The sequence below is a fragment of the Rhea pennata genome, chromosome 2 (genome assembly GCF_028389875.1).
Source record: "Rhea pennata isolate bPtePen1 chromosome 2, bPtePen1.pri, whole genome shotgun sequence".
In the NCBI taxonomy this organism is placed as follows: Eukaryota; Metazoa; Chordata; class Aves; order Rheiformes; family Rheidae; genus Rhea; species Rhea pennata.
In genome coordinates, this window is record NC_084664.1 from 47150655 (window position 1) to 47175320 (window position 24666).

Consider the following 24666-nt stretch of genomic DNA (forward strand, 5'->3'; position numbering starts at 1 on the left):
GTTTCTGATCTCTACAATTTCATTAACTGAGCTTACCTGTAGTCACCGCTATTTTTTTTCTGAAAGCCAGAGGAACCAGGATCTCCTACTGTTGAGACTGTGACCAGTTCAAAACCAACACTGTATTGCCTGCAAGTAAAGTGATAGGCTCTTACTTTAGTTATTTGGGTGGTCAGGATTAACATGAAGAGAGTGATTTATTAAAAACTAGAGTAGAACTGGAACACATCTGAAAGTTCTGTCACATTTGTGACAGAAATGCTAGTCAAACTTACTATGATAGAATATAGACTTTGAAGGAAGACTTAACGTATTTCAGATTCAGAACTGTACTACATGGAAAATCCCTGCTAGTTTTCTTCTGCATCTAAGCATACCTCAAGCAGTTAAATTGTAATTGTGTGGTGACACAATTATGTGCATTAAATATGGGATGTGATCTGATCACTATCAGTCATGGTGACCCCAACAGAATTTCCCAAGTTGCAATATAAAACTAGAGAAAATTTGTCTACTACCTCTTAATATATGTAGCAGTCAAACTACTACTACATTCAAACTGCTGTCATTCAAACTACTCAAATACAACCTCAAACTATATGCAAAAGAAATAGTGGAGCAGCAGAATCACCCCTTTGTGGAAGTGCCTTTACTCATCCTCATTTTATGAGTTAGCAGCTCTGTCAAAGAGGGGAGAGGATGGATAGAAATGCTGCCATTTTGTGAGGCCTGTAATACAGCTTTACAAAAAAACACCCCAAAACAACCCCCCAACATACACACACTTGACCGCATGTCAGGAGATGTTGCTATTCAGAGACTTTGTACACTGCTACTCTGAGGTAGGAATTTTGCAGGAGTGTACATTTGACCTGCGTAGGATCCATGGAAGTAATCTCGGTAGTGGGGCTACCAGTTGTGAGAAAAAGATACCTTATAAAGGACATGAGAAAGTGTTAAGTACACTGAAACACTGTTTTGTGTGCAAAAATAATATGAATGGGACTGTGAGAACCATAAACCTTAAGCTTAAGATATATCTATTTTATATTCTGCTTTCTAATTTCCTCTCCAAAACTCAATCCTCCTGAGCCCTTTTGTAGCTGGGATGTAGTGGTTAATACAGGTATACTCTATGACAGTAACAGCTGTGTCTCCTTGAACTATGAATATTCCTTGCAGTTCAGGGGAGAAACTTTCAAAATAATAGATACTCCATAGGGCACTAACATCCAGTTCTTCCTTGTGGCCTGCTAGTGACAGAGTAAATGGCACTTCAGGATTTTCAAGGAGTTTCCTACTGTCTCCTTGGAAGATACTAACAAAATTTATCCTTAGCACATAATACCCTATGTTGATGCATGCTTATTCTCTACAAACCTTGGTCCCCGTAGTTCAATTAGTAATGGCCCACTCTTGTCCAGCTGAAACTGATAAATGGGATTGTTTTTGTAGCTGTCTCTGAAATTTCCACATCCTCCAGCACTGTGACCTTTCCATTGTCCGTTAACCTAAAAGAAAAGTACAGAAAGTATTTAATACACTGAAAAAGATTTATATTGCTTATGTACAGACAAAACAAGACTAGGCTACTCTTACTTTAGATGTCACTGATTTTAATAATCCCTTGTAATTTTTAATTGTTTCACTACAGCCTTACAACTACCTAGATCAAGGCCTTAGATCCTTTATTAAAGTGAGAAATACAGATGCATTCAATACATTTATGTTTCTGACCATGAGAAATTACATGCAACAGAGGACCTATATTCCCATCTATTCCATGACTACTGGACTATCCATGTTTTTTTTAGTCAAGAACCATTCTGTTGTGATGAGTAAGAAACAACAGCAGTGCAGGGTAGTACAATAATGGTGTTGTAACCTCTGCTTTTGAAAACACTCCTTCCAGCACTGTCCAGTCCCCTATATGCACACTAAGAACCAGCATTCCCAGCACAATAACGATATCCATAAGGACAGGTTCCAACAGGACAAATAAGTACAAGAGAAAGAATGCTGCTCAAACTTTGAAAAACAGGCCATCTGTTTGCAAGTTCTTCCTGCTAGTCATTAAAATGAAAGGTTACACTTGCAGGACATGCCAGTCATTCACACAAAATTCTAGCTGAGATACACTCCTCATATGTTACCCCCACTCTCCTATATCAAACCAGTCGTGAGCAGAATTTTTTTCAGGGAATTAATTTATTTACTCAGTTTTCAAAACTCTCAAAGATGTCAAGTTTGGAAGCAAGCTGCACTATCCTGTGAGGTCTTGGCTATATTCACGCTTCAGTTGAAGGTTTAACTGCAGCTTGTGTAGATAGCTGAAATACTAGTATCTGCTGGCCCCAGAACTGCCTGGGCCCCTGACTAAATTTCAGTCAAATTTCTTGCCCTTGCCTCTGTTGTTGTACTCTCAAGGGTCAATTCTACATGAAATGAACCATGGAAATATTGCCATGATACTACTCGACAGTATGAGTGCTTTGCCTAGTGATAACAGTCCTTTGAGAGGTCTTATACAAAATATAAGAACAGTAATGTATTATGTTACTGGTAATCTGTTTGTCACAGTCTTGGTACTGATGTCTACAGTTTCCCGTTGCTGATTTTGTCCCATAATACCAAGAATTTTCCCAAGGAAAATCACACATGTGTCTCAGGAGAAAACAAGCAATACTTGCAGAGTTTTTACTCTGCAGTTGTAGTGGCACAATCTGATCTTTGAAGAGTAGTTGCGTATTACGGCACAGGGTTGTCATTCTAAAGGCCAGTCTATTCTCCAGAGGCTTTACTGATCTATCTGCACTGATACAGTTCAACCAATACCCTCTGCAGTGAAGATGAAGCTTATATACCAAATATGATCTTCTGCCAATAAAGGTTAAGCCACCATCCTGAACAGTCAGCCAGTCCAAGAACTTTTATGTTGGTATGAATTATGCTTGCAGTGCAGCTAACTGTTGGGCACGTTATGTGTAACTTAAGTACAGGTATTATGCTAATTATGCTCCGACTGAGCATTTGTTAGATTATCTTCCAGCAAATGAAGCTTAACAAAGCTAACATGACATTTTTTAGGCATTAGTATAAAAATATTTAACAACCTCGCACATCTCAAATCTGGAAAAGCCAAAACAGAATTATTATCCAGTGAACCATAAAAGAAAATGTTTCTTTACCCGTTTAGAAACTGTGTAAGGTGTTGGGATCTTGGAAAAGGTAAACTTGCACAAGGAATACACCTGTGTTGCAAAAGAAGAAGGTGGTCACACATTCACCTTGCACTTTTCATACGAAAACATGAAAAGTTAAACTTCTTCCCCCTTAAAACAAATAAATAAAAAAAAAAGCATTGCACACACATCATTTTTAGACTCCTCTTCACTACAGGCCTAAATCATCACCATGAAGGAAATGAGGCTCTAATTCTTGGGCTCCAACCACCTCTTTCCTTCTTACCCCTTCTTTATCAGATGGCATCTTTGTTAAGGACATCTAAGATGGCACTGAGGGGAGGAGAAGGAAGTGGTGGCTGATCAAAGTAGGTGAGGAAAAAATTCACCCTTGGAGTTGTGTATAAAAAGATAGTAATTTAGAGAAATCAGAAAACTTTAAAACTTAACTGAGATCTAAAACAGGCTAACGTATACATAGAGCCAATGCTCTGCCTGTATGCAGACACCAAATTTTTAAACTAGGAAACAAGTATTTTTCAGCTGATTAGTTGTTTACAATTTTATGTCACATCTGTGTTACAAAGGAAAGATTAAAATAACATCACTAAAAAGATGGACACTATATTGTTCTAACTACAATAGAGAACATTAAGCACTTCATCAGCATTTCTGCTGCATCACTCATTTCCTTCCTCCCTAAAAGAACAGTATCAATGCAAAAGTATACTTGTTCATCAAATTTACAAGGTGAGTTCACTTTCTCTTTAGTAAAATTGTTTAAATTCATTATGAAATCAACAGTACGTACCCTGATGGTGTAATGGATAGTGTTTTGTTTCTCATACTGGGAAACCACCAAGGTAAATGTATGGGACCCTGGGGAGGTCAGCTTTATCTTGGTCAGATAATGCGGACTGTTGATCCGAATACCATCAATATATGGAGGAGGATCAGCTGAAAAAGAAAAGGATGAACATTTTTCCTCATCAAAAAATCCCCTGGCTCAGTAAATTCCTTAGTCATTTTGTATCAGTGAATTTTGCCAGGGAAGTCAGACTGTTGGTAGTAAGGTTAGACTATCACCAGACTTGAGTACTTCAGAAATAATAGAGCACTGAAGATTTGCTCATAAAAAAGGATCAATCTTAAGAGTAACTATCATTTTCAGGAAAGGTACATCACTCAAAGGATGAAAAAATCTGCACTAGAAAAAACAGTATAAATCCTATGTCTTGCAAGAATAGCTTATCTATCTCCCACCAATGTCCCTATTCTTAGAAGACCTATCGTGATTCCTCATCTTTTTCCTTACATTTTATTTAAAGAATCTTTGAGCATTCCTTAAAATTCTCCTGACAAGGAGTCTGTTACAGATACCCCTTCTCCACCTGCAAAAGAGTTTAAGAATGCAGACTGCTAAAATCTTTGGCCACTTGGTAAAAATGACTTTAAAACATGTGAATTTATTTCTTCATCATCCACTCTCCCTAACACACACAGTCAAAATCTCTCTGATCACGATGTAGCTGCATCCTAGTCTCAGTGCAAATACACTATTTATTATAAATATCCTAAATATTTGCTTTCACAGTGATACCATGTAATTTGTTATTTGGCCTCTAATCAAGTTATTACAGACTTTTATTTCAGTGAAGCAGAAACAAGTCTAGCCAATTACTTTGACAGAGCCAGGATCAGGCCCTTTATGTTTTCCACAAGAAGGAATGGATTAATATAAAACAATAGAAGTTTAGGAATGGGAAATCTCGGTTTCAGTGCCAAAGGATTAAACAGCTTTGTTCTGATCTCATTTTAACAGATGGTGTAAATAATACTGTAGCTTGACAAATCTATTTCCATGGATAAAGGTTTTAAAGAGGTTTGAGTTGGTGAGATTAAAACTTTAGAGAAGTCTGGGTAGCAAGACAAAACATGAGTCATCCAGTTCTTGTTAACAGTCTTGCTGGAAGACTCTTTCAAGCACAAATGAAACAGTTCCTTTCACTGTACAATTTTTGTTTGGTTTGCTCACTTAAAGTTTTCAATAAAAACAAACTTGTAAAAATAACCACTGCTGTAGTACCAGTAACATCAGAAGCATGTCTTGGGCAGCAATAAGAAGTAGTTGCTTTAACAAGACTTTGCAAAAATAGACAATGATTTGCTCAAGTCTCAAAGGATGTTTTCTGCAGAAAGACAGCTTGAATTCTAAAGGATTTTTTTTTGCAGAGTTCACCAAACAAGACGACAGATGAACAACTCAGCCCTCACCAGCTGTTCCCATAGAAATATCCCAAATTCCACTCTTTGTTCAAAATAACTTTAAAACAGACTCATTAATCTCTAACTGCTTTATGAGGAGCTATCTTAAAAATACAAGCGCAGTACTAAAGAGACTCCCTATTGGCAGAAGCAACAGGCCAAATCCTGCCTTTCTTAGGATGCACCTCCACTGGATGAATTCGAGAAACATTTGCCACACTGAGATCTCTAACCCAATCTAAAAAGAAAGACGATATTAGTAGTTCTATATAAGTTGTAGTCTGAACTGTCCATTCAAGCTAGGCATTACATCTATTTCCTAAGTTAAGATAAAAGCAACCTGCTATCTGTCTTGAGATAAAAATTTATGTAGCTTTTTTGCAGCTAAAAACAAAGCTCCAAAATCCAACCCCCTTCTTCTCAAGGCAAGTAGAATCTGACCCGTAATGGCTAACAACAACATTTTAACAAAAGCTTGGCATCTCAATATTTTTCTTAAGCATTCTGTGCCTAAAGTTGAACACTTAAAAAAACATTTCAAAGTACTTCTTTCACAAGCTTGCTTAGGTGGCTTGCTAAGCCAAGTTCATGTAACAATTAACATTGATTATATTCATTTAGTGCAAGCTGTAAACCTTTAAATTATTTCACAAATGTGGGTGATAACTGTTATTTGATAATTAGAAACACAATGCCACTTTCAAGTATCAACTATTGCCACTGCAAAAGGAAAAGAACAACGAAGAAAATGCTGTGCCAAAGTAAGTGTCAGTAGGACAGATCTGTAAGCAGGGTTAACCCCTTCTATCTCTGCCATGTATAGCTGGGCTTATTCCTTCTGCGTGGATTGTTCAAGATAGTCAAAGAGGGCAAAATGAACATTTCAGAAGGCTGATCCTCTCCTATAAGAACGAGGACTCTAGTTTTAAAGCAAAGCATGCCTCTCTTCTTCCCCACAAGTCTTCATTCATTTCTAAGCATCATCTTCCTGGCAATTAAGATGCACTAACCTGGATAGTAAACTTTTTTGCCATCAGTCTTGTATACAACCATTGTAATGAATTCTCGATTGTGTGCAAAGTCATCCTATAAAAAGAATGAATTAGCAGAGTTACACATTTCTGTGGAATGTAACTAATGTATGATTATATTCAAGTACAGGTTCTATCATCCCCTTCTGACCACCACATGATATGACCTGGTATTTTTATTTATTGAGATATTTTATCTATTTCTTTAAAAAAAATGTCTGAAATAACTGGATTGCAACTAGTTTCACTGAAAAGAGCACTGGCCTCTGGAGTTACTTCAGTACCATAAGAAGGTTTTTTTTGTTGTTTTTGTTTTTTTTTTTTTTTAATTTCCTTTCAAGCACAACGAATAGGTAGAACTGCAAGAGCTACATTCTAAACATTCATGCACTATGAGTGGAATATAATGACCTCAGTCAATTTTTACTATTTCAACAAACTTGTATTCAGGTATGCGTACCTGCTGAATTTAAAAGAAATACAGGAAAATATTAGTAGCAATATTCTAATAATACAGAGAGCTATACAGAAAGATTTACAGAAGATATTATAGATCTCATAACACAGAAAAAATAAGAAAAAGAATGTGGCACCTTATCTGTGATATGTCTGCTAAGCAGAATCCAAACTGCAGCACCACCTTGTGGACACTGTACCTCTAGCTTGTACTGAGGATTATTAGCCAGGCTGTAGGCATCCTTCACTGGACCTTGTTTTGCATCCCAGGTACTAGAAGTAACACAGATGCTTTATTAGATGAGTAAGACATTAATTTGTGTTTTGAAATCTAACTCCAAATATATACGCAGCTATTTAACATCAGCAACAAAATTATTGAGGGCTAACTTTCTACTGTCACAGTATTGTTACAGAAATCTGTAACTGTGGCTACATAGTATTACAGTACAAGAAGCATTATCTTACAATTTCGTTTTATAAATGAGTTTGCTACAATGCAAGTGTGATGATCAGAAATGCTAAATATGAACAGCTTGACTGTTTGGTACAGCGATTGCAACTACACAAACCACAGCAAAAAGCTGAACAACTCAAGGAGCCTGGGGCTAGCCAGTTATTGTCATGATTGCACATGCCAAATATTATGAAAGGAAAAAGCGTTATGCTTTTGGAACTGTAGGGCTCTGTATATAAGTTATGGTTAGTTCCAAAATCTAACAACGACGTTTCCTCCATTTTTTTATTCAGAGAATTTTTATTTAAAAAATAGTTTGTTTCATGTTTGGAAGGCTGCCTGCATGAAGTGCTGAAAATCTCTGAAGTGCTCTATTTCAAAATCTTTCTGTTGCCTCATGAACTGCCTAAACAGCGAAACTATGGCGTGAAAAAATAAAAGGTGCTGATGCTTAAATGCAAAGTTGGCACGCTGGGAATAAAAGTGGATAAATCTATTTATAGACCCCATTGACCTTCCTTCCCGACACTTTTTGACTGAACAGCACGTGTTGGGAGGCTGTATTATCAATCCAGTTTCAAATTATTACCATCACTGCACCACTGTTTATGATGATTGCCACCGTGCCAGGCATTTCCCCACACAGAGGTATGATAATCACTAATAGCGTAAGAGAGAGAGACAAGTAGATGAGCTTTGAGGATAACACACACACACACACACCTTCATCTTACTGCATCATGGCAGTCTATTTCAGAATTAGTTTGAACATGAAAATGGAGGGAGCCTTTATGGATGAAACTCAGCAGTTTTAATATGGATGAACATGTTTTTCACGAGGTAACATGTATAGAAGCAAGGTGGAAGCAGTGGCAGAGCACAGTACAGTGGAGCAGAGAAACAGAAAGGGGCACTCTCAAGCTGAGTGACAAGACTGAACACAATGCATACAAGGTAGGAGATGAATGTCATGTTTGGAAAAATCAATAGGCAAGGAAGGTTAACTAACTCAATTTTTCATCAGTCATAGTTATTTTAAGTAAAATACTTCACATCATTGACCACATCTTGCAAAGACAACAAACACTGCACAAGGAAAACGAATAAAAGCTATGCCACTCAAGCACTGCCTGGTGACTCTTTCAACAAACATGGAGTGTATGAAAGGCTGATTTCTATTCTGATGAAGAGACTGAGGACTGATGTCAGAATCTGGCTACCCAGCCTCAGGTCAACAGCATCATCACAGAGGTCCCAGGAGTTTCATTGGCTTTACAGAAGTAGTCAAAAGCAAAGTTTGGATTGAGAATTTAAAAGTGTGAAGTCAGGTTCAGGAGAACATAGTTGGAGTCCAACCTTTTCAGCTGTAACTAGGAAGAGTGGAAGGAAGAAAATATGCCACATCAAAACATTCAGTGATGTCTCAATACAAAAGTTTTTCTGTTGGACCAACCTGTGAATACACGTAGATTCTTTAAAAAGACTTGGGTTCCAGCTCAAATAAATAACATCGTAATACTGGCACAAGTCTTCCCAAGCAATCCAGAAAATTCCTACAAAGGAACTGCTGTTATTGTTTGCTTACCAGACACCTTGATTTTACTCAATTTTCAAAAGCCTCTTTCCACGCAAACCATACGGCTTATATAAATCTACATTTCTGTAAAATTCAGTAGTAATGTGTCCATTGCCCACACTTCTAAATTAAATCTTAACCTTCAAAAGAAACAAGTTAAACTAGGAGAAATCATTTAGTCAGTATCTTTTTTAGTTAGTATCTTTTAGTATGGCTCAAAGGCCAGTGAATTTCTGAAGCTGTTTGGGTATTTTGCATTCTCAAATACTGAGACAAAGGCATGAGAGAATCTGTTTCATCCAAAAAGACATTATTAACTGATTGTGAGCTGCCTTCCTCTCTCTCCTAGGTTTCTGAAAAAAATTTAGACACAGTCAAATAGGTTTCCTCAATTCAACAACCTACTTTAGTCTGCTGTTCAGCTGAAGGTCCATCAAATAAGGCCAACACAACAAAATCTTTAATCAACATGTAAAAATATTTGCATACATTTCAAGGTACTTCATCCAGCATCCATGTGACTTGCTTTAGCACACTGGATGTACTTTGTCTTTACAGTATTCTCATCTATTCGTTTTAATTCTCTATGGCTCATCTAATCGCACTTCTAGCCAACAACAATGCCTGCAAAATTATTGACTCCGATGAAATAAATTCTCAAAAGTTAACAGCATCACAACACAAGTCTCCGATACAGGCAGCTGCACATTTTGTAGCAGTAAGAAAATGCAATCACATTTAGACAATGAGACCCGTACAACGTAAATCCAATCAAAAAAAAAAAAATTAACTCCCTTAAAATGATTAAGGTAATTTTATATAAATTTATGACTACATTTTACAAACATATAATTCCTTACTAAATGAACTACAAACTAAATAATTAGCCAATCTCTCTTTACTATCACAAAGCTAAGGCTGCTATTCTTTTATTTAAACAGAAGTTTTCCTTTGCATTTGCATGGAACTTATTATTGTCAAAGTAAGTGGCACCAAACAAAAGGACTCTCTTGTCAAAGATAAACAAACAGCAATTAGAATGCCAGAAAAAGAATCACCATCTCTTTTGAATCTAAAAAGCAGTTTCTGCAAAACTTGGAAACTGTTAGTCTGCCCCGCCACCAACAAACCCATGCAAGGAAAAAAAAAAAAAAAAAAAAAAAGTAGAAAAGTCTATTCACACATTAAAAAGTAGCATTACAAAGTATATTTGCAGGATGTTGTCTTTGCACTGAACCCTCCCCAAGAAACTAAGATAATTTCTTGCCACTGAATTTGAAATACATTCAATTGTCTAGATCAGTTAAACTAGGTCAAACCTGCAATGATCGTTTAAAATATGCACATGCTCCCTGAAATTTTAGACTATTTAGTTTCTAGTATTTGTTTTACTCCACTCTCCCCTCCTCCCGCTTAGACTTTTTTTTCCAGTTTCCGGCAGAGATAAACCACAGAAATCTGTATTATCTGAATATATAGTGATTGTTAAGCCTTATTACCATTGTCTATTTTCTGAGCTGTTCTGGGATCAAAGTTCAAGTATTTTTGTAGATCTGGGGTCCAATTTCTTGTGTCATTTTCACTGTATCGTCCCTTCCAACGTAAGTGGCTCCAAGGGTTTTTCAGCTGAAGGAATCTAAGGCCCTAAAGAAATGCAAAATAAAACTACTGAACTCGTCAGGATGATTTATGAACATGGCATATGAACCAATAGCTTAAGAAAATACAGTATAATTAAACTTTCTGGAATTTCCCAATGAAGCCCAGATAGCGTAAACCACACCATTAGAGAAAGGGGGGAAGGGAGAAAAAGAAAAAAAAAAAAAAAAAAAAGGAAAAAAAAAGGAAACCAGTAGCTATCCAAAGCACACAGATTTCAAATAGGCATTTGAAAACATCTTTTATTTTACTTGATACCTTATATTCTCTTATATCCAAAACTGCATATGCATGGGTTGGAACTAAACCCCATTTTTCTCCTTCTTCTTCAGACATCACTCCCGTTGCTGTTGTAATAAGGACATCTCCTTTGTGAAATCTGTTCAAAAAGAGGCAAAAAAAAAATACCTTAATTCAGATTTTAGCACTTGTAAACTAACATTTGCCAGACGCTCCAATAGTGTGTTTTTACATTTCCCATTACTGAAATTCTGCTTTATAAAAACTGGAATATGATTTTTTTTGTAAGTAGAAATCACTCTTGAGAAAGCTTGAGAAAATAGAATTATTTTCTTTCAATATTAATGTGTAGGCTTTAAGTGAAAAATGACTATTTTCATTATACAATAAAAGCAGTGTTTGTCAAACCTGAAATTCAGGCTGTGTCACCTATTAAAGATATGTTTTACAGATACTCAGTTGATCACAAATGTGGTTTCATCAAGACTTAGCTTATCACACTATATAAGCAAATTAATAATTCCACCACCCCCAATGATTTTGAGGGAGTTTGACAAAACCTGAAGAATGATAAGAACGTGGTTCTATACTCTTGTAGGGGTTTACACAAAGGTTTTGTGTCAGTTGATAGTTCCAGTGTCTTAAAACCTAACAATAATAATTAAATAAAAATCCACATTCAGCTTGCAGAGTCATTGAACTGTAGACTGACCCATTTTTAGCCTAGCGAAGACAAACATAATGGTGATTACACTAAAATGGGATCTGGCCATAATGGCATCACTAACTATGATGCCAGAACGTCTGAGAAGTCTATAACAAACAACTGAGAATTCCTAACCTACTGAAGACAGCACTGCAGATATGTACAGTCATGCTCTTTCGTCATGAATGTAGGTAGCTTCAGTCAACAGAATACCCCCTTCAATGTCCTTGAAATGAGAAACTGGTGGCACAAATCAGATACAGTTTTGAAAGGAATCAAAGCATTTGTTAGATGAAATTTTTAAGTTAAACTTGTGTCTTTTACTATAAGTAGCATTGTTATGGTAGATCTGAAAATCAGTATTGCAGTTTTGAGACTTTCTGTATTGTGCTTCTCCAGGAGATTTATTAACAGGGCATAGATCTTGTGATACAATCAGAAATACTATACCCTACTGCTTCCATAATGTCAGCAGTTCAACGCTGAAGTTCTGGGAAAGGTTCTATCTGCATCTCCTCCTGCTTTTTAACATATTTAACTTGCACACTGCTTCCAACCTCCTCTTCTGACTTCATATTCCATTTTCTTCATCAATTGGTAACTGAAGAAATGGGCTATTTTTTAATTCTTCAAAGGCAAAGAATAAAAGTTATATCTCAAACAAAATTCCTGAAACCTTTTAATCTTTGATTCCATCAAAGTCACCAATACCTCAATTTTTGTCTTCCAGAAAGTCTATGGAGGCACTATAAAGCACAATTTGTGGTAGTATCACAATGCTAGCAAGGAATCTATGGTGATTTTACTGTTTTTGTATTGGTAACTCAGCTACTGCACAGTAAGCATCTTGATTATTTAGGAAAGAACAAACTTCTACCTCTGATAAAGCATTCTGAAAGTACTATCTTTATTGAAAGCTTGATTGTCAGAGTGCATTGCAATCCTTTCAGGTATCCAGCCAGTCAGTGCATGAAGATCGATATTCTGAAATGCAATCATAATAGATAACTGATCTATAAGCATATGATGCCTGTAAATAAATTATAAAAGTGCCTTCAAAGAAATCAAGCATACATTTGAAAGTGAACTGATGAAACAAATTAATGCACTGGAATTTCAGATCTATGCATGCATAAGAAAATAAGAGAACAATTAACCATGATGTGTTCTATTTTTTCTTTGATTAATGGACTTTGAAAGTCCATTCTCAGAACTACTATTTGGAACCTTGCTGTTATATGTGTATTTTTAATAATTAAAAAAGAGGCTTTAATCTTCTCACTTCATCTTCATGAAATGTTACTTCCTCCTCATTCTTTTCTTCTGTACTCCTCAAAGTAAAAGCACGGACTATATGTTTGAACTGTCAGTGACCATTACTGGTAGCTGGCAACTTTGCCAACTACAAATACAATACAGACAGTAAGTAATTCTTCGCTTATACAAGGAAACCGTAATAGCCAAAAGCAGAGGGGGGTAGGTGGGATGGTAGGCAGAATTAAGTAGCACAAGTCAAGCTGTTCTTCTGGATAGCAAGCTAGAGGAGGAGAGAGAGACACACCAAGCTATTTCATCTCACCAGCTTCTCCCTCCTCCAAAACAAAGTAGCCCAACACTGAAATAAACATACATGAAAATGCTACGATTACCTCTTACGCAAGGCCGTATTTGCCTTGATAATCGTATTTCAGAAGATAAACACCTAGAATACTTTCAGTGAATGTGATTATCCACTTAGAATGCAAACAGCATTAGGAAACCAAAAATATACTGTTAAAATTTTTAAAAAGTTAGAACGAAAAATCTGAAATACTTCCTAAGTAATGAATGAAAAAATATATAGGCTACTCATTTCAGTAAACCAGGCTTTTTAAAAGAGTATTTTTTGTATGTCAGCTTAGCTGTAACACTATGACTTCTTCTTTAGTAGCCGTATTATATGAACATATTTCGTATTAATACAAACGAGTGGAATAATCTGGTAAATAGTAACTCTCACAGACCCACATACCTGTTCCCACTATATACATGGAAGGACTAACTGATTAGTCTGTTCCTTTCCTAGTTGACTCCCTCCTACTGAGCAAGAATTACCTATTACTCTATTTTGATGGAATTTATCCGATCAAGCAGTTAAGTGCATACAAACATATCTGCAAAAAACAAAAGTAACAAAAACCCCACCCCCAAAACTGATCCTCATCTCCGCAAACAATTCACTTAGACTTCACTAGAAAGAAATTTTTTTGATCTGAAATGATTTAAGAGGAACTTTTTGCCTTTGCTATAAATAATCCAGTACTTACAGAATTTGATCCAGGAAAATCATATCCTCCCATTACCTTCATGTAAGCCTTTTCTATTAATGATACCCATAACTCATTTTTATTGTTAGAATAAGAGCAGAGTAGTTCTCCATTATGATCAACAGGTAACTGGTCATCAATGATAACCTGTGCAAAATAAAACACATGAAAATCATCATAAAGCTAATGAGGTATTTTAAAAATAGTTCAAAAAGATAATAAAACCAAAATGTCATTAATATACAACATCTGAGACACAACCAGACCTGACCATTTTTCCTCAGATGTGAATACCTCTCTCAATCCTGCAGTAGTCTGGCCTAGTGAACAAGGTAAATTCTATTGCCAGCTCTTTTACTGGTCACTGGGTGAGCTGTGATCACCTGCCTCAATTTCCCTTCTGTAAAATGGGGATAATGACAATAGTTTCTTATAAACTGCTTTAGCATCTATTGAAAGAGGTAGCCACAGAAAAGTGCAGCGTAATTACTAGCATTAAAAAAAAGAAAAAAAAAAAGTAGAGAAAAGCCTAACAATATCCCTCACCTAATTAGGAAACAGAGCACAGACTGAGCTCTGTAGCCGGCAGAAAAATAAACGATTATTTATCTAAAGGGAAACGAACTATATGTCACATCACTTTCATAGTCTCTAGTTCCAGATTTAAATTTCTTCTCTCTGGAAAGGAAAAAAAAATATCAAAGCAGCGATTGTGAAAGTATTAACATTTCTTCTTTAAATTAGGCAGAATATGCTCAACATTATTGACTGTTACTACAGTAATTGCAATGGTCTGAAATAATTTCCAGTAACAGGTGTTTCATTTTCACTTTGACATCTGTCTGTCACCAATACACACTACTACGAAAGCACATTTTCTGTTCAAGTACTATGTATGGAAGGATGGATAATCCTATTCACACAAGAATAAATGGCTGTTCAGCCTAAAACCTGTCTTGGACAGCAACCAATAGTAGATTATTTCAGAAAGAATACTAAGAGCAGGGTAAGTATATAAATGATAATTCCCTGAAACACTCCTTCAGATTGCAGAATTTTTCAACTCAAGGACTTCCTGAGAAAGATTATTTTAGCATTTAATAGCCTTTGATGGCTTTTTTTCCCCTCCATGAATATAGTCACTTAATTTTTGAAATCTCATAAACCTTCATCATCTGGCAACAACGAGTACAGTTAAGTACCATGTGAAGAAATACATAATTTATGCTCCTATTTGTTATGCTGAAAAGAAAGTAAAGCTGTTCCTGAGTTTATGAAGTTCTATCACATCCCTTCAGACATTGCCTCTCCTTATCAAAAACCTTTGGTCAATTTAGTCATTCCTTTGTGGTCAATTCCATACCTAGGCTCTTCCTCTATGTCCCTCTCTGGAACTTTTCTAGTTCTATTTCTTCCTTTATAAAATTGGGTAGAAAGGGGATTATTTGCACTCCAAATGAAGACGCACCATATATTTATACAGTGGTAAAGAGTTATTTCCCGCTTTTTTTCCTCCCCTCTTGTATTAGTTTCATAATTCCTTTAAGCACCGCAAGGAAATGCTATGAATTTAACATAAGTGAGTAAGGTTATTCCAGTGAATGTATGCATAAAAAATACCCACAGTCTGTCACATACTTCACAACCTGAATGAAACCCAAGAGGTGTAACAATTAAGTACCATTTTCCACCAAAAAAATGGATTCAAAGTTTTTGCTAGATAAGCATAGCTTCACAGTGAAGCATAGTGAGCTACTAAAACATGTGTTTTAAACAGTTTCCTCAAGACCATTTACCTTTCTAGGAACACCATTGATATGAAGTTTCACCATGTATTTTCCACATGGATTATACTCTGGTTCACCTTTCTTATTCTGAGGGTAAATTATACTGTTAAAAAAAAAAAAAAAAGGAGAGAGAGAGAGAGAGAGGGAGAGAGAGGGATAGAGAGAGTGAGAGAGAGAGAAAGTTATGACATAAATAAATAAATGACTTGGCTCTATGTATACAAAGACTTATATTAAGAGTTGGCTTAACATGATCTGTTTCTGGAATTTATAATTTCACAAGAAGTGTTACTCAAATTTAGCAAAAATGTCAATGATGTTAACTAAATTTTCTTTTTCAGACCTTACTTTTGCTGCATAATAGAGTAATAAGAAGAAAATAATTAACCTAAATGTTCCTGCAGCAGAAGTAAGGCAAGTACTGTATCTTACTATTAAACAAACTGTATTTCTAAAGCTGTAGTACAAATATAGTATTTGTATGAATGATAAGTCAAAGATACGACCAACAAGGACACAGTACAGAAATCATTGCTCCTCCCCTCTCCCTTCCAAAAAAAACCCCAAAACAATAAAACCCCAAAAGACCCATACCCCAAAGACCTATACCCACATCCATTTCTAAATAGTATGGGTTAAAACAAAAATTCCAGAAGTATTTGCTCACTGGTCTTGCAATGTGCTCCTTGCATACAATCTTTCAAACCCACGCTAAAGTTATCAAAGGACTCTAGTCAAGCAGAACTGCGACAGTGTTGTTAACTTTAATTGTACAACTAGATGCAAGATGTACCATCCATTGCACAGCGAAGTAGGAAAACAGGTTTATAAAGCACTGTAGGTAAAATCTGTATTAAGAAACCAAAAAAATACAAAACTATCCATAGTATTTATTCTCTATAAAAGCATATCTACAGTTAGATTGTAAGTCTGTAATATACATCTGCATGAAGTTGTCTTCACTTTCATGTGCTAAAGCCACATGAATCCCAGACAGAGAAGGGAAAGACAAATACTTGTTTATTTCTACTGACCTATCCAATGATACAGATGTAGAAACTCAGCTAACATTAATGAAAGACGAGAGGCAATGGGCAAAAACTGAAGCGCAGGAAGTTCCACCTGAACGTGAGGGGGAATTTCTTCCCCATGAGAGTGACAGAGCACTGGAACAGGTTGCCCAGAGAGGTTGTGGAGTCTCCTTCTCTGGAGATATTCAAGGCCCACCTGGATGCAACCCTGTCTAACACGCTCTAGGTGACCCTGCTGAGCAGGGAGGTTGGACTAGATGATCTCCAGAGGTCCCTTCCAACCTTACTGATTCTATGATGATTCTATGAAAGAAGAAAATACTCATCCAAGTATTTTTTACTTTAACTTAATTAGAAATACTGTATGTGATCATAAGTAATTTTAACAGACATCAGTTTAAGTATCACCTCTCTAAAACATACTTCAAAAATTTGGCAATATTAAGTCTGACAAAATCTTAGAAAGGACAGCTATTTACCTCGTAATCAATTTTTTGTTGTATCTTCTTTCATATGCTGCACTGATAGCTAGTGATGCCACAAAAGAACAATCTGACACTATTGTCTGTAAATGAAAGAAAATAACAAGGATATTTACTAATATTTAGATATTGAAAGACAAACGTTTTGTGTGGAAAGGGAAGGAAAGTTGTCATTTAATAGTTTCCTTCAAAAAGGAAAGGAATTTGACCCAAGAGAATCAAAGTTACTACTAAAGAGACAGGAAAAGCATGCTTGCTCAACACCAGAGCCAAGCAGATCAAGGCAGAATTAAAAGATTTACTAAAAACCACCAAAGACAAGTGCAGATATCTCACCTCATCATCCACATACACTTAATCCCACCTTCCCAAAACTCACTGTGTAACATATGCCAGATCCAAATGGTAGAATCTGTTGCTGATTTAAGAATAATCTAGCCCATTATGCAACTTAACATTAAACAACATGTTTCCACTATTCTTAATAGGCCACTCTGCTTCTTGTTAACCAAATGTTTAAAATCTTGTCCAGTATTTTTCACATACAAAAAAATTAAGTGAAGAATTTACCACAGTGTATGCTTTTCCATTTTTGATGCTAGCTTTACCATTGCTTTTGGAAAAGAAGATTTTTGCTGGAATTCATAGTCTGATTTTCATTTCTACTGTTAACATTTTAACATTTACTGATTTATTTACTTATCCTTAAGAGGGTCAGGAGAAAAAAAAAAAAAAAAAAAAAAAGAAAAAAAAAAGCTTTCCCTCACACTTGGGGGTCCCATTTTGAACAAGTATTCCTTTTCAACTTTAGAAGGTCCCATATTCTCTGCAACAAACTCAAAGAGCACATACTTCTCTTTAGGAACAACTTACCTGCTTTATGCTGAAACTTGATACAGTATAAATCATGGTAGGGTTATTTGTTAGGTCATCTGGTCGCACCCACTTGGAAAACATTGCTTTCTGTTTGGGGGATAATGGTAACTTGCCACATTTATCACTACATTTAAGAAGGGAGAAGTAGCAATAAATCAACAGCAGTTCAGAAAAAAGTTCTCATGGTACATCTTATATAACTGATACACAGTAGAAAACATATGCAAAACAATTACCTAGCTTTGTATACACAACTATAAAACAACTGTAAAGTTGATGATTTGGGGGAAAAAAGTAAAAGCTGGTAAAAGCATGAAACAAAACCTGAGCACTTCCTCCACGAAAGACTACACAAATAGAAACCCATTTTTTCCCCCTTTACTTCCAAGCAATGAATTAATAAGTTTCCCTGGTCCTGAGAATATAGAACATGTCTGACTGCCAAGCCTTTAGCAGAAAACTGAAGGAAACAGAGGTGTCTTTGTCTACTATGTCTATATGACCTGAACACATATCACTGCTCATGCATAAAACCTAGCAGTTACATAGCACTCTTCCTCTGAATAATCCTTTGCAGAGGAAACAGCTATCACTTTCCTTTTACAAATGGATAATTCAGGCAGAGGGAACTAAAGTGACTAGGAGGCAGCACAGTTAGGAAACAGATGTAAACCACTAGCCCAGTCCAGTACTCCAAAAAGCCAAAACTAATATTCCCCTAATAGGTCACAACAGCAAAAGCAGGATCAGGTCAAACTAAACAGTCCTAAGATTAGCCTGTAAAAAGTAAGTGGTATTATTTAAATATCCTGACCTGAATTACAATTAAAATCCTACTTAAACGATTTGAAGTTCTGAAAGAGAAAGCATAACAGTATGGGATACAGAAAAATTTTGGAAATAAAAACAAGCCGAAGGTTAGTAATTGAACAGCACTTACGAAAACGGCAGAGGGAAGGCAAAACGCTCCCTCAGATCAACACTCATGAAAGGGACGTACTCAATACCATTAATTTTTGAAGTCTTTCTGCAAGCCGAAAGAGAAAAATACAGTTACAAACCTATCTATCATCTTTCAAAGACTAAGGCCCAGGAGACATCAAAATTTAATGTTTAAAAACTATGAAGACACTGCTTACGAAAACAAAAAAACACTACCTCTTGAAAAGGGAACAAGCACTGTACTTATTTGGTCTTCAAATGTTTTGTACTTTATGGCTTCGTCACTAAACCTGCAAGTGCATACTTGTGGACAAACCACCATGACTCTGCAGAAAAATGATTATCAGCCACACACCTTTTTATAAGTCTAGAATTTGCACTTAAAAATGTATTTATCTAAACAGAACTTCTGAAGTCACCTTTTACCTCTCTTTTAAGAGTCTCAGGGTGCGTAAATTGGGAGTAATTAACAATTAATGACATTTAATCTAATTAATAGTAATGTTAATAGTATTTTGAAACACTGTTAAACAGCAATAACAACTCAAAATATTGCACGTTTATTAGTATATTTTAGATTAAAATGTACAGAACACTTTTTAAAGCTGAGAATCATACTTAAATGTGAATGTAACTAAAGTTTCAATTATAACCAAGGAGTTAGCTGAAAAAGGTACGTGAAGTACTTTCAAAATAAATGATGATTAAAGATGCAAAAGAACTTGGACGTTCTCTGGTATGACTTAAAAAACACCTCCCCCTTCCTCAAACAAAATCAGAAATGTATACTGCATAAATACTGTAAACTGCATAAATACTGTAAGAGAAAAAAAATAATTTTTGATTAAGAGAATTTGTACTGCTCTGCAACTTTTCAAATGCACATACATTTCTATCTTTAGGAATATATCCTTCATCCACTGAAGTCTCTTCAAGTGAAAGACTATTTTGCTTCAAATCATGAATACTGTTGAGCATCACCTCCACTACAATTTTATTTGTTGCATAGGGAAGTGGAGGAGGAGGAGGAGGAAGGTTGAAACACTTATTGAACAACATATTTAAAATGTATTTGATAGACTTCCAAGTTCACAATTCAGGCTAGAAGTTTTACAGATTGCATTGATTCTTATTAGAGGTGGGAGAAGTCACAAATAGAAATCGGTGCAATGGAAGGCACAATCCTTCAAAATATTAAGCTTTCTCAACTTCCAGTGAAGTAGTACTTGTAACTTCTCTAAAGACATCTTTATACCTCACAGAATTGGTTCTGTTGTGAACTCAGTCAGGTAGGATAGGTGTAATGTAAAAAACCAAGGCTACTAAAAATAGTATGTCAGGCAAATACAAAAAAGTGGCATTTAAACACATTCTAGAAAGTGCTCTACGTGAATAAAAGACACTAAATACATCACCAAAGAGAATACTAGAATTTATTAATGTGTAGAAAATAGCAACAATGGGATTTGTAGGAGATGATTTCGCAACCCTCTATTTATACACCTCACACTTACGCTGCTTCAATCTATTGCATTAAACTTGCATTGTCCTCATCTTACCTGAGTACTTCAATCTCCTCTGCAGTGTATCTCTGACCTTGAGATTCACTAGCTTGTACTGCTCTGATTGTCTGTGGTTTATCACTTAAAGAAAAATCAGGTCCCAATGGAAAGAATGTTCTGACCGGCTGATTTGGTTTAACTACAGTTGACTTCTCCTTCTGAGATGACTTCGACATAGATTCTTTCAGTGCCTCTGCTCTAAAACAAAAAAGACATTCTGTTTACAATGACAATAAACATATGGTTATGGTTCAATTATTTATTGGCTGATTCAAGCTCTTACATATGTTAAATTGGATGAACAAATGCCCACTTTGCCCCAATACTGCTTATCCGAAGAAAATCAATTAATGACCAATATCAATTGAAGATTAATGTTTAGGAAATTCAGAATGCCAGTATCTCTTTATTTTCCCATTATAGAATCAATAAAAATACAGCATTTGTAATTCACTTAAAAGCTACTTCTGGCAGAACTCATCAGATTTTTGTCACCTTTAAAATTATGCTAATAAGAGAATATATACAAGTGTTCATTATCTGGAACCTCAGAGTAAGACCACTGAAATTTAGAGAGAGAAAACTCTTAGAAATGATTCTCAAACAGGAAACGAAAACAAATTTCCTAACTGCCTTACTTTGCTATAAGCCAGGAACAGAGTGATAACCCACCAATATTGGCTTCAGCATCTCTTATTGTGCTGTTTCCTCTCATAACACCCGTTTTTAATTTGTCTAGCAGCTACCATGCTAGTAAGGCCACACTGCCATTCTCACAATCCAGCATATGACTTGCAGTTCAACTGCTTGAAGATTGTGTATTTTTGTTGCTACATTAAGATGATGGATAGTCACGTAGAAACAAATAAATATATTGTTCTTGAACACAGATTGAAATGTACTAATCAGCAGCTTATATTGAAACAGCATAGAGACTAGTATTCTAACCTCCATTACATAGCTAATTTATAGGGAGTTACAGTGAACTTGCATTCGTGTAACTGGTTTTGGAAATACAACACAATCCTTATAATTACATTGCCACCTTTAACCTAAACATTTTCCAGTTTCCAAACTGTCTTCATTAGGAAGAAGAGATGCTGACACCCTGACTTAGTGCTAGCCTGAATTTGGCATCTTCATAGAAGCCAAAAATTACAGTAGACTACCACAATCTGTACCTCTGAAGACTGAAGTGGTGCATTGGCATCAAAAAATACACAGCTCCTCCCTAATCTGGCATGTCCTAAAGTCCCCAGAGGATTGACACAACAGTTATGTTCTCAGCTGTGTAGAAACTGGCAGCTAGCTACCAGAAGAAAGCTACACAAGCCGCTTCTAGCCAGAATCCACGCTCTTTGCAGCACAAAACAGACAGACTGGATTAGCTAATCCAACTCACAGGGTGGATTTAATCTTAATAGCAAATATTTATGATAATGTTGGCTATACTCACCTATCCAGTGCTTGTCGAGCTAGTTGTTTTAGTTTTGACTGAAGGACAGTTTCTGAAGTTTCAGTAGCCTTAAATACAAAACAGAAGAAAAAGCTACATATTAAAAAAAAAACCAAAAAAAACCAAAAAAACAGGTTGAAAAAGAAATCAGTTTGTCAAATTTCACACTTGTAAGTTACAGCATCAAACTGTAACTAGCTATTTTTTCCAATTCTCCCTTGAAATTAGAAGATACTTGTTTTTAATGGCAACATAAAAAGCATACTAAGTAAATGAATATCATTTTGCTCTTCTAGTGAGTGTTCACAGAATGAAAGTGGTATTTAAAATGCTTGAGCATGGGAAACACTGTATATGTAAGAAGTTTGCCAGAAGAATTAACCATATTAAAACTATGGGCAGGAAGAAGGCAAAACACACTACGTTAAAACACTACTGAACTCACGTACATTCAAATTCCTTCTCCTCCCTAAACGTGTCAAAAATAATCATGAAAATTTAAGACAAAATAAAATAAACTTGAAGGTTTTCTTTCATTAAAAAAAAATGCTTCCAACTTAAAAATTTTGTTCTTGCACATCTAAAGCATATAATTATCTATGACAAGGCACCAAAACAGATATTAAGAGTGCTAACTTCTATTATCAGTTGGGTAGTCAGCCATGACAGTTTAGTCATACAATTAATTTATATTTTTCTTTTTCTTACAGGTGAAGGAAGCATGGCTAGTGCAGCTAAGCAGTCTGCAAGAGGTACGATGTGCAGTGTGGCTCCTGTGGCATCCATAAACAGGTTTCAGGTTTTAGCTTTGTATCATGACTCACTCTCCTCAGTCAGTTAGGTCAACGGGGAAAAACAAGAGGCAAGCTACTTTCACCCTTTAAAACAAAACTAGAAACACCCTCTATAAGGTTTTCCAGACAATTTTTTGTGATCTGGAAAGAAATTATGCTGAGGGGTTCTTGGCTGAAAAAGACTTTGAAAGATGTATGAAGGTAAGCAGCGGAGATGGTGCGAGGAATGGCTGCTCCACAAGTACTTCAAGGGTAGAGGAGGAGACAAATATCTCCACCTGAATATACTGAGCAGAAACCAGGACTAAAGCAATGCTTCAGAATAGAATTCCTTCAGTCTTCTTTCATGCTGGGAAGAAGAAGGTAGTTTTTGATCAACCTGAGGGATAAAGCCTAAAATCATCTTATCAAAAATAACATGCTAGTCAAGATTAAAATAAACTTCATCAGTAACTGCACCTAATGAAAGACCAGGTAAGAGTACCACCTGATATTTGACCTAATTTCAGATTAGCTACTATATATGTATGTAATACTTGCATGCACTTATACAACAGGAGGAACACAGCAGAGGAAAAACAGTACAACGCCACCACAGGTTTTATATAATAGATGGAAGAAGTTCTGATCCAGCTAATCAAATGGAAGATCTACATCTGTTTTATGAGCCCTTAGTCTGGTTGCACTGTATCATCAAGGTTTTTCAGCCTACGCAGAACCAAGAATTCAAGAGTACAGAAATACCCTAGTATGTAGCAATAGTAATGTTTCCCTCCCAATACCCCACATATATTTACATTATTAGAAGGGAAGAGAAGGGAAGAGAAGAGAAAGAAGAACAATAAACTTGGTGGAGTTAAATCATGATGGTGAGCTCTTCCTGTAATGAGTTAGTTATGGCAACTGGTTTTCACAGAAAAAGCAGTACCTGTAATTATATTCTACAGCACTCACATAATGGCCAATTTATCTGTACCACTTATTTCAGAGTGAACTGAATTCACTCATTACAGCTTTAATATTAAGCAGCGAGTAATTAAGTAACATTTTTACTAGTTTTGGCATGAGTGGACTATTACACTTTTGGAAAGTATTACTCAAAAAGATTTTCCCGTCAATTATCTCCGTTATCATATTAGGAAAGTACAATAGCTGACACGTTATCAAGTCATCTTCTTCAGTTTTAACTGTTTTTAATTTAAGTGTCTCACTAATTCCCAGACAAAATATGACAAAAAATATTCCAAGGTTTTAGGTTTAGGTTTTAGTATAACGGGGTTCAGAGAAAAATCACAAGTCCTCGTAACTTGATGGTGCTGGATAACAGTATAATATCGAGATTGGAAGAAACATTAAAAAAATACTGGACAAAAGATTCAAAGATAGTTTTTAGAAATACAGGTACTCCATTTTTAGAAATGCAGGTACTCCATTTTTAAGCCAGCTTTTAATGGTCAGTTACTTGTGTAAGTGGAAGAATTCCTTACCATCACATAATTCCACCAAGTTAACTTGTAGCTTAACATACTGTTTTCAAACAGAGTTCCACTGCTTCTGTGTACAACTCTATAGCTTCTTCTGCATTGCCTTTGTCATCTTCATCAAAAGCCTGCGTAACTAGGAAGCGAGCACGCTCCAGGTCCAACTGTTGTTTTGACTTCAGAGGGTCTGTGTTCTGTGACTGAACTAAAAGAAAAAGGAAGTATTTAGCATGTAGAAACATCCTTAATAAGATACTAACAAACACCATGGCTTCTAATTAGATGGGTAATATCTATTCTTTGTCTGGAAACTGAAAATTTTAAATTTTGCTAAAAAAAAAAAATCTTTGCAAGGACAAAAAAAGCAAAATCAAGAA

The 24666-nt window shown here is 35.8% G+C and overlaps 1 protein-coding gene across 5 annotated transcripts in view; it reads right to left on the reverse strand.

Moving 5' to 3' along the window:
• CAPN7 (calpain 7) overlaps window positions 1–24666 on the reverse strand; it is a 35468-nt gene that overhangs the window by 4592 nt on the left and 6210 nt on the right. The window contains exons 3-20 of one of the 5 annotated variants that reach the window (XM_062569401.1): window positions 24337–24494; window positions 22015–22082; window positions 20556–20756; window positions 18995–19081; window positions 18052–18178; window positions 17176–17261; window positions 15675–15768; window positions 13879–14025; window positions 12450–12556; window positions 10885–11005; window positions 10467–10611; window positions 8845–8944; window positions 7072–7207; window positions 6458–6533; window positions 3994–4139; window positions 3189–3251; window positions 1381–1511; window positions 37–129 (exon numbers count right to left, since the gene is read on the reverse strand). In XM_062569401.1, the coding sequence (XP_062425385.1) occupies window positions 37–129; window positions 1381–1511; window positions 3189–3251; window positions 3994–4139; window positions 6458–6533; window positions 7072–7207; window positions 8845–8944; window positions 10467–10611; window positions 10885–11005; window positions 12450–12556; window positions 13879–14025; window positions 15675–15768; window positions 17176–17261; window positions 18052–18178; window positions 18995–19081; window positions 20556–20756; window positions 22015–22082; window positions 24337–24494 (2086 nt within the window). Of the gene's footprint in view, window positions 1–36; window positions 130–1380; window positions 1512–3188; window positions 3333–3993; window positions 4140–6457; window positions 6534–7071; window positions 7208–8844; window positions 8945–10466; window positions 10612–10884; window positions 11006–12449; window positions 12557–13878; window positions 14026–15674; window positions 15769–17175; window positions 17262–18051; window positions 18179–18994; window positions 19082–20555; window positions 20757–22014; window positions 22083–24295; window positions 24495–24666 lie in introns of those variants that run through there. The other 4 variants (XM_062569403.1, XM_062569402.1, XM_062569405.1 and 1 more) reach the window with 4 other exon arrangements.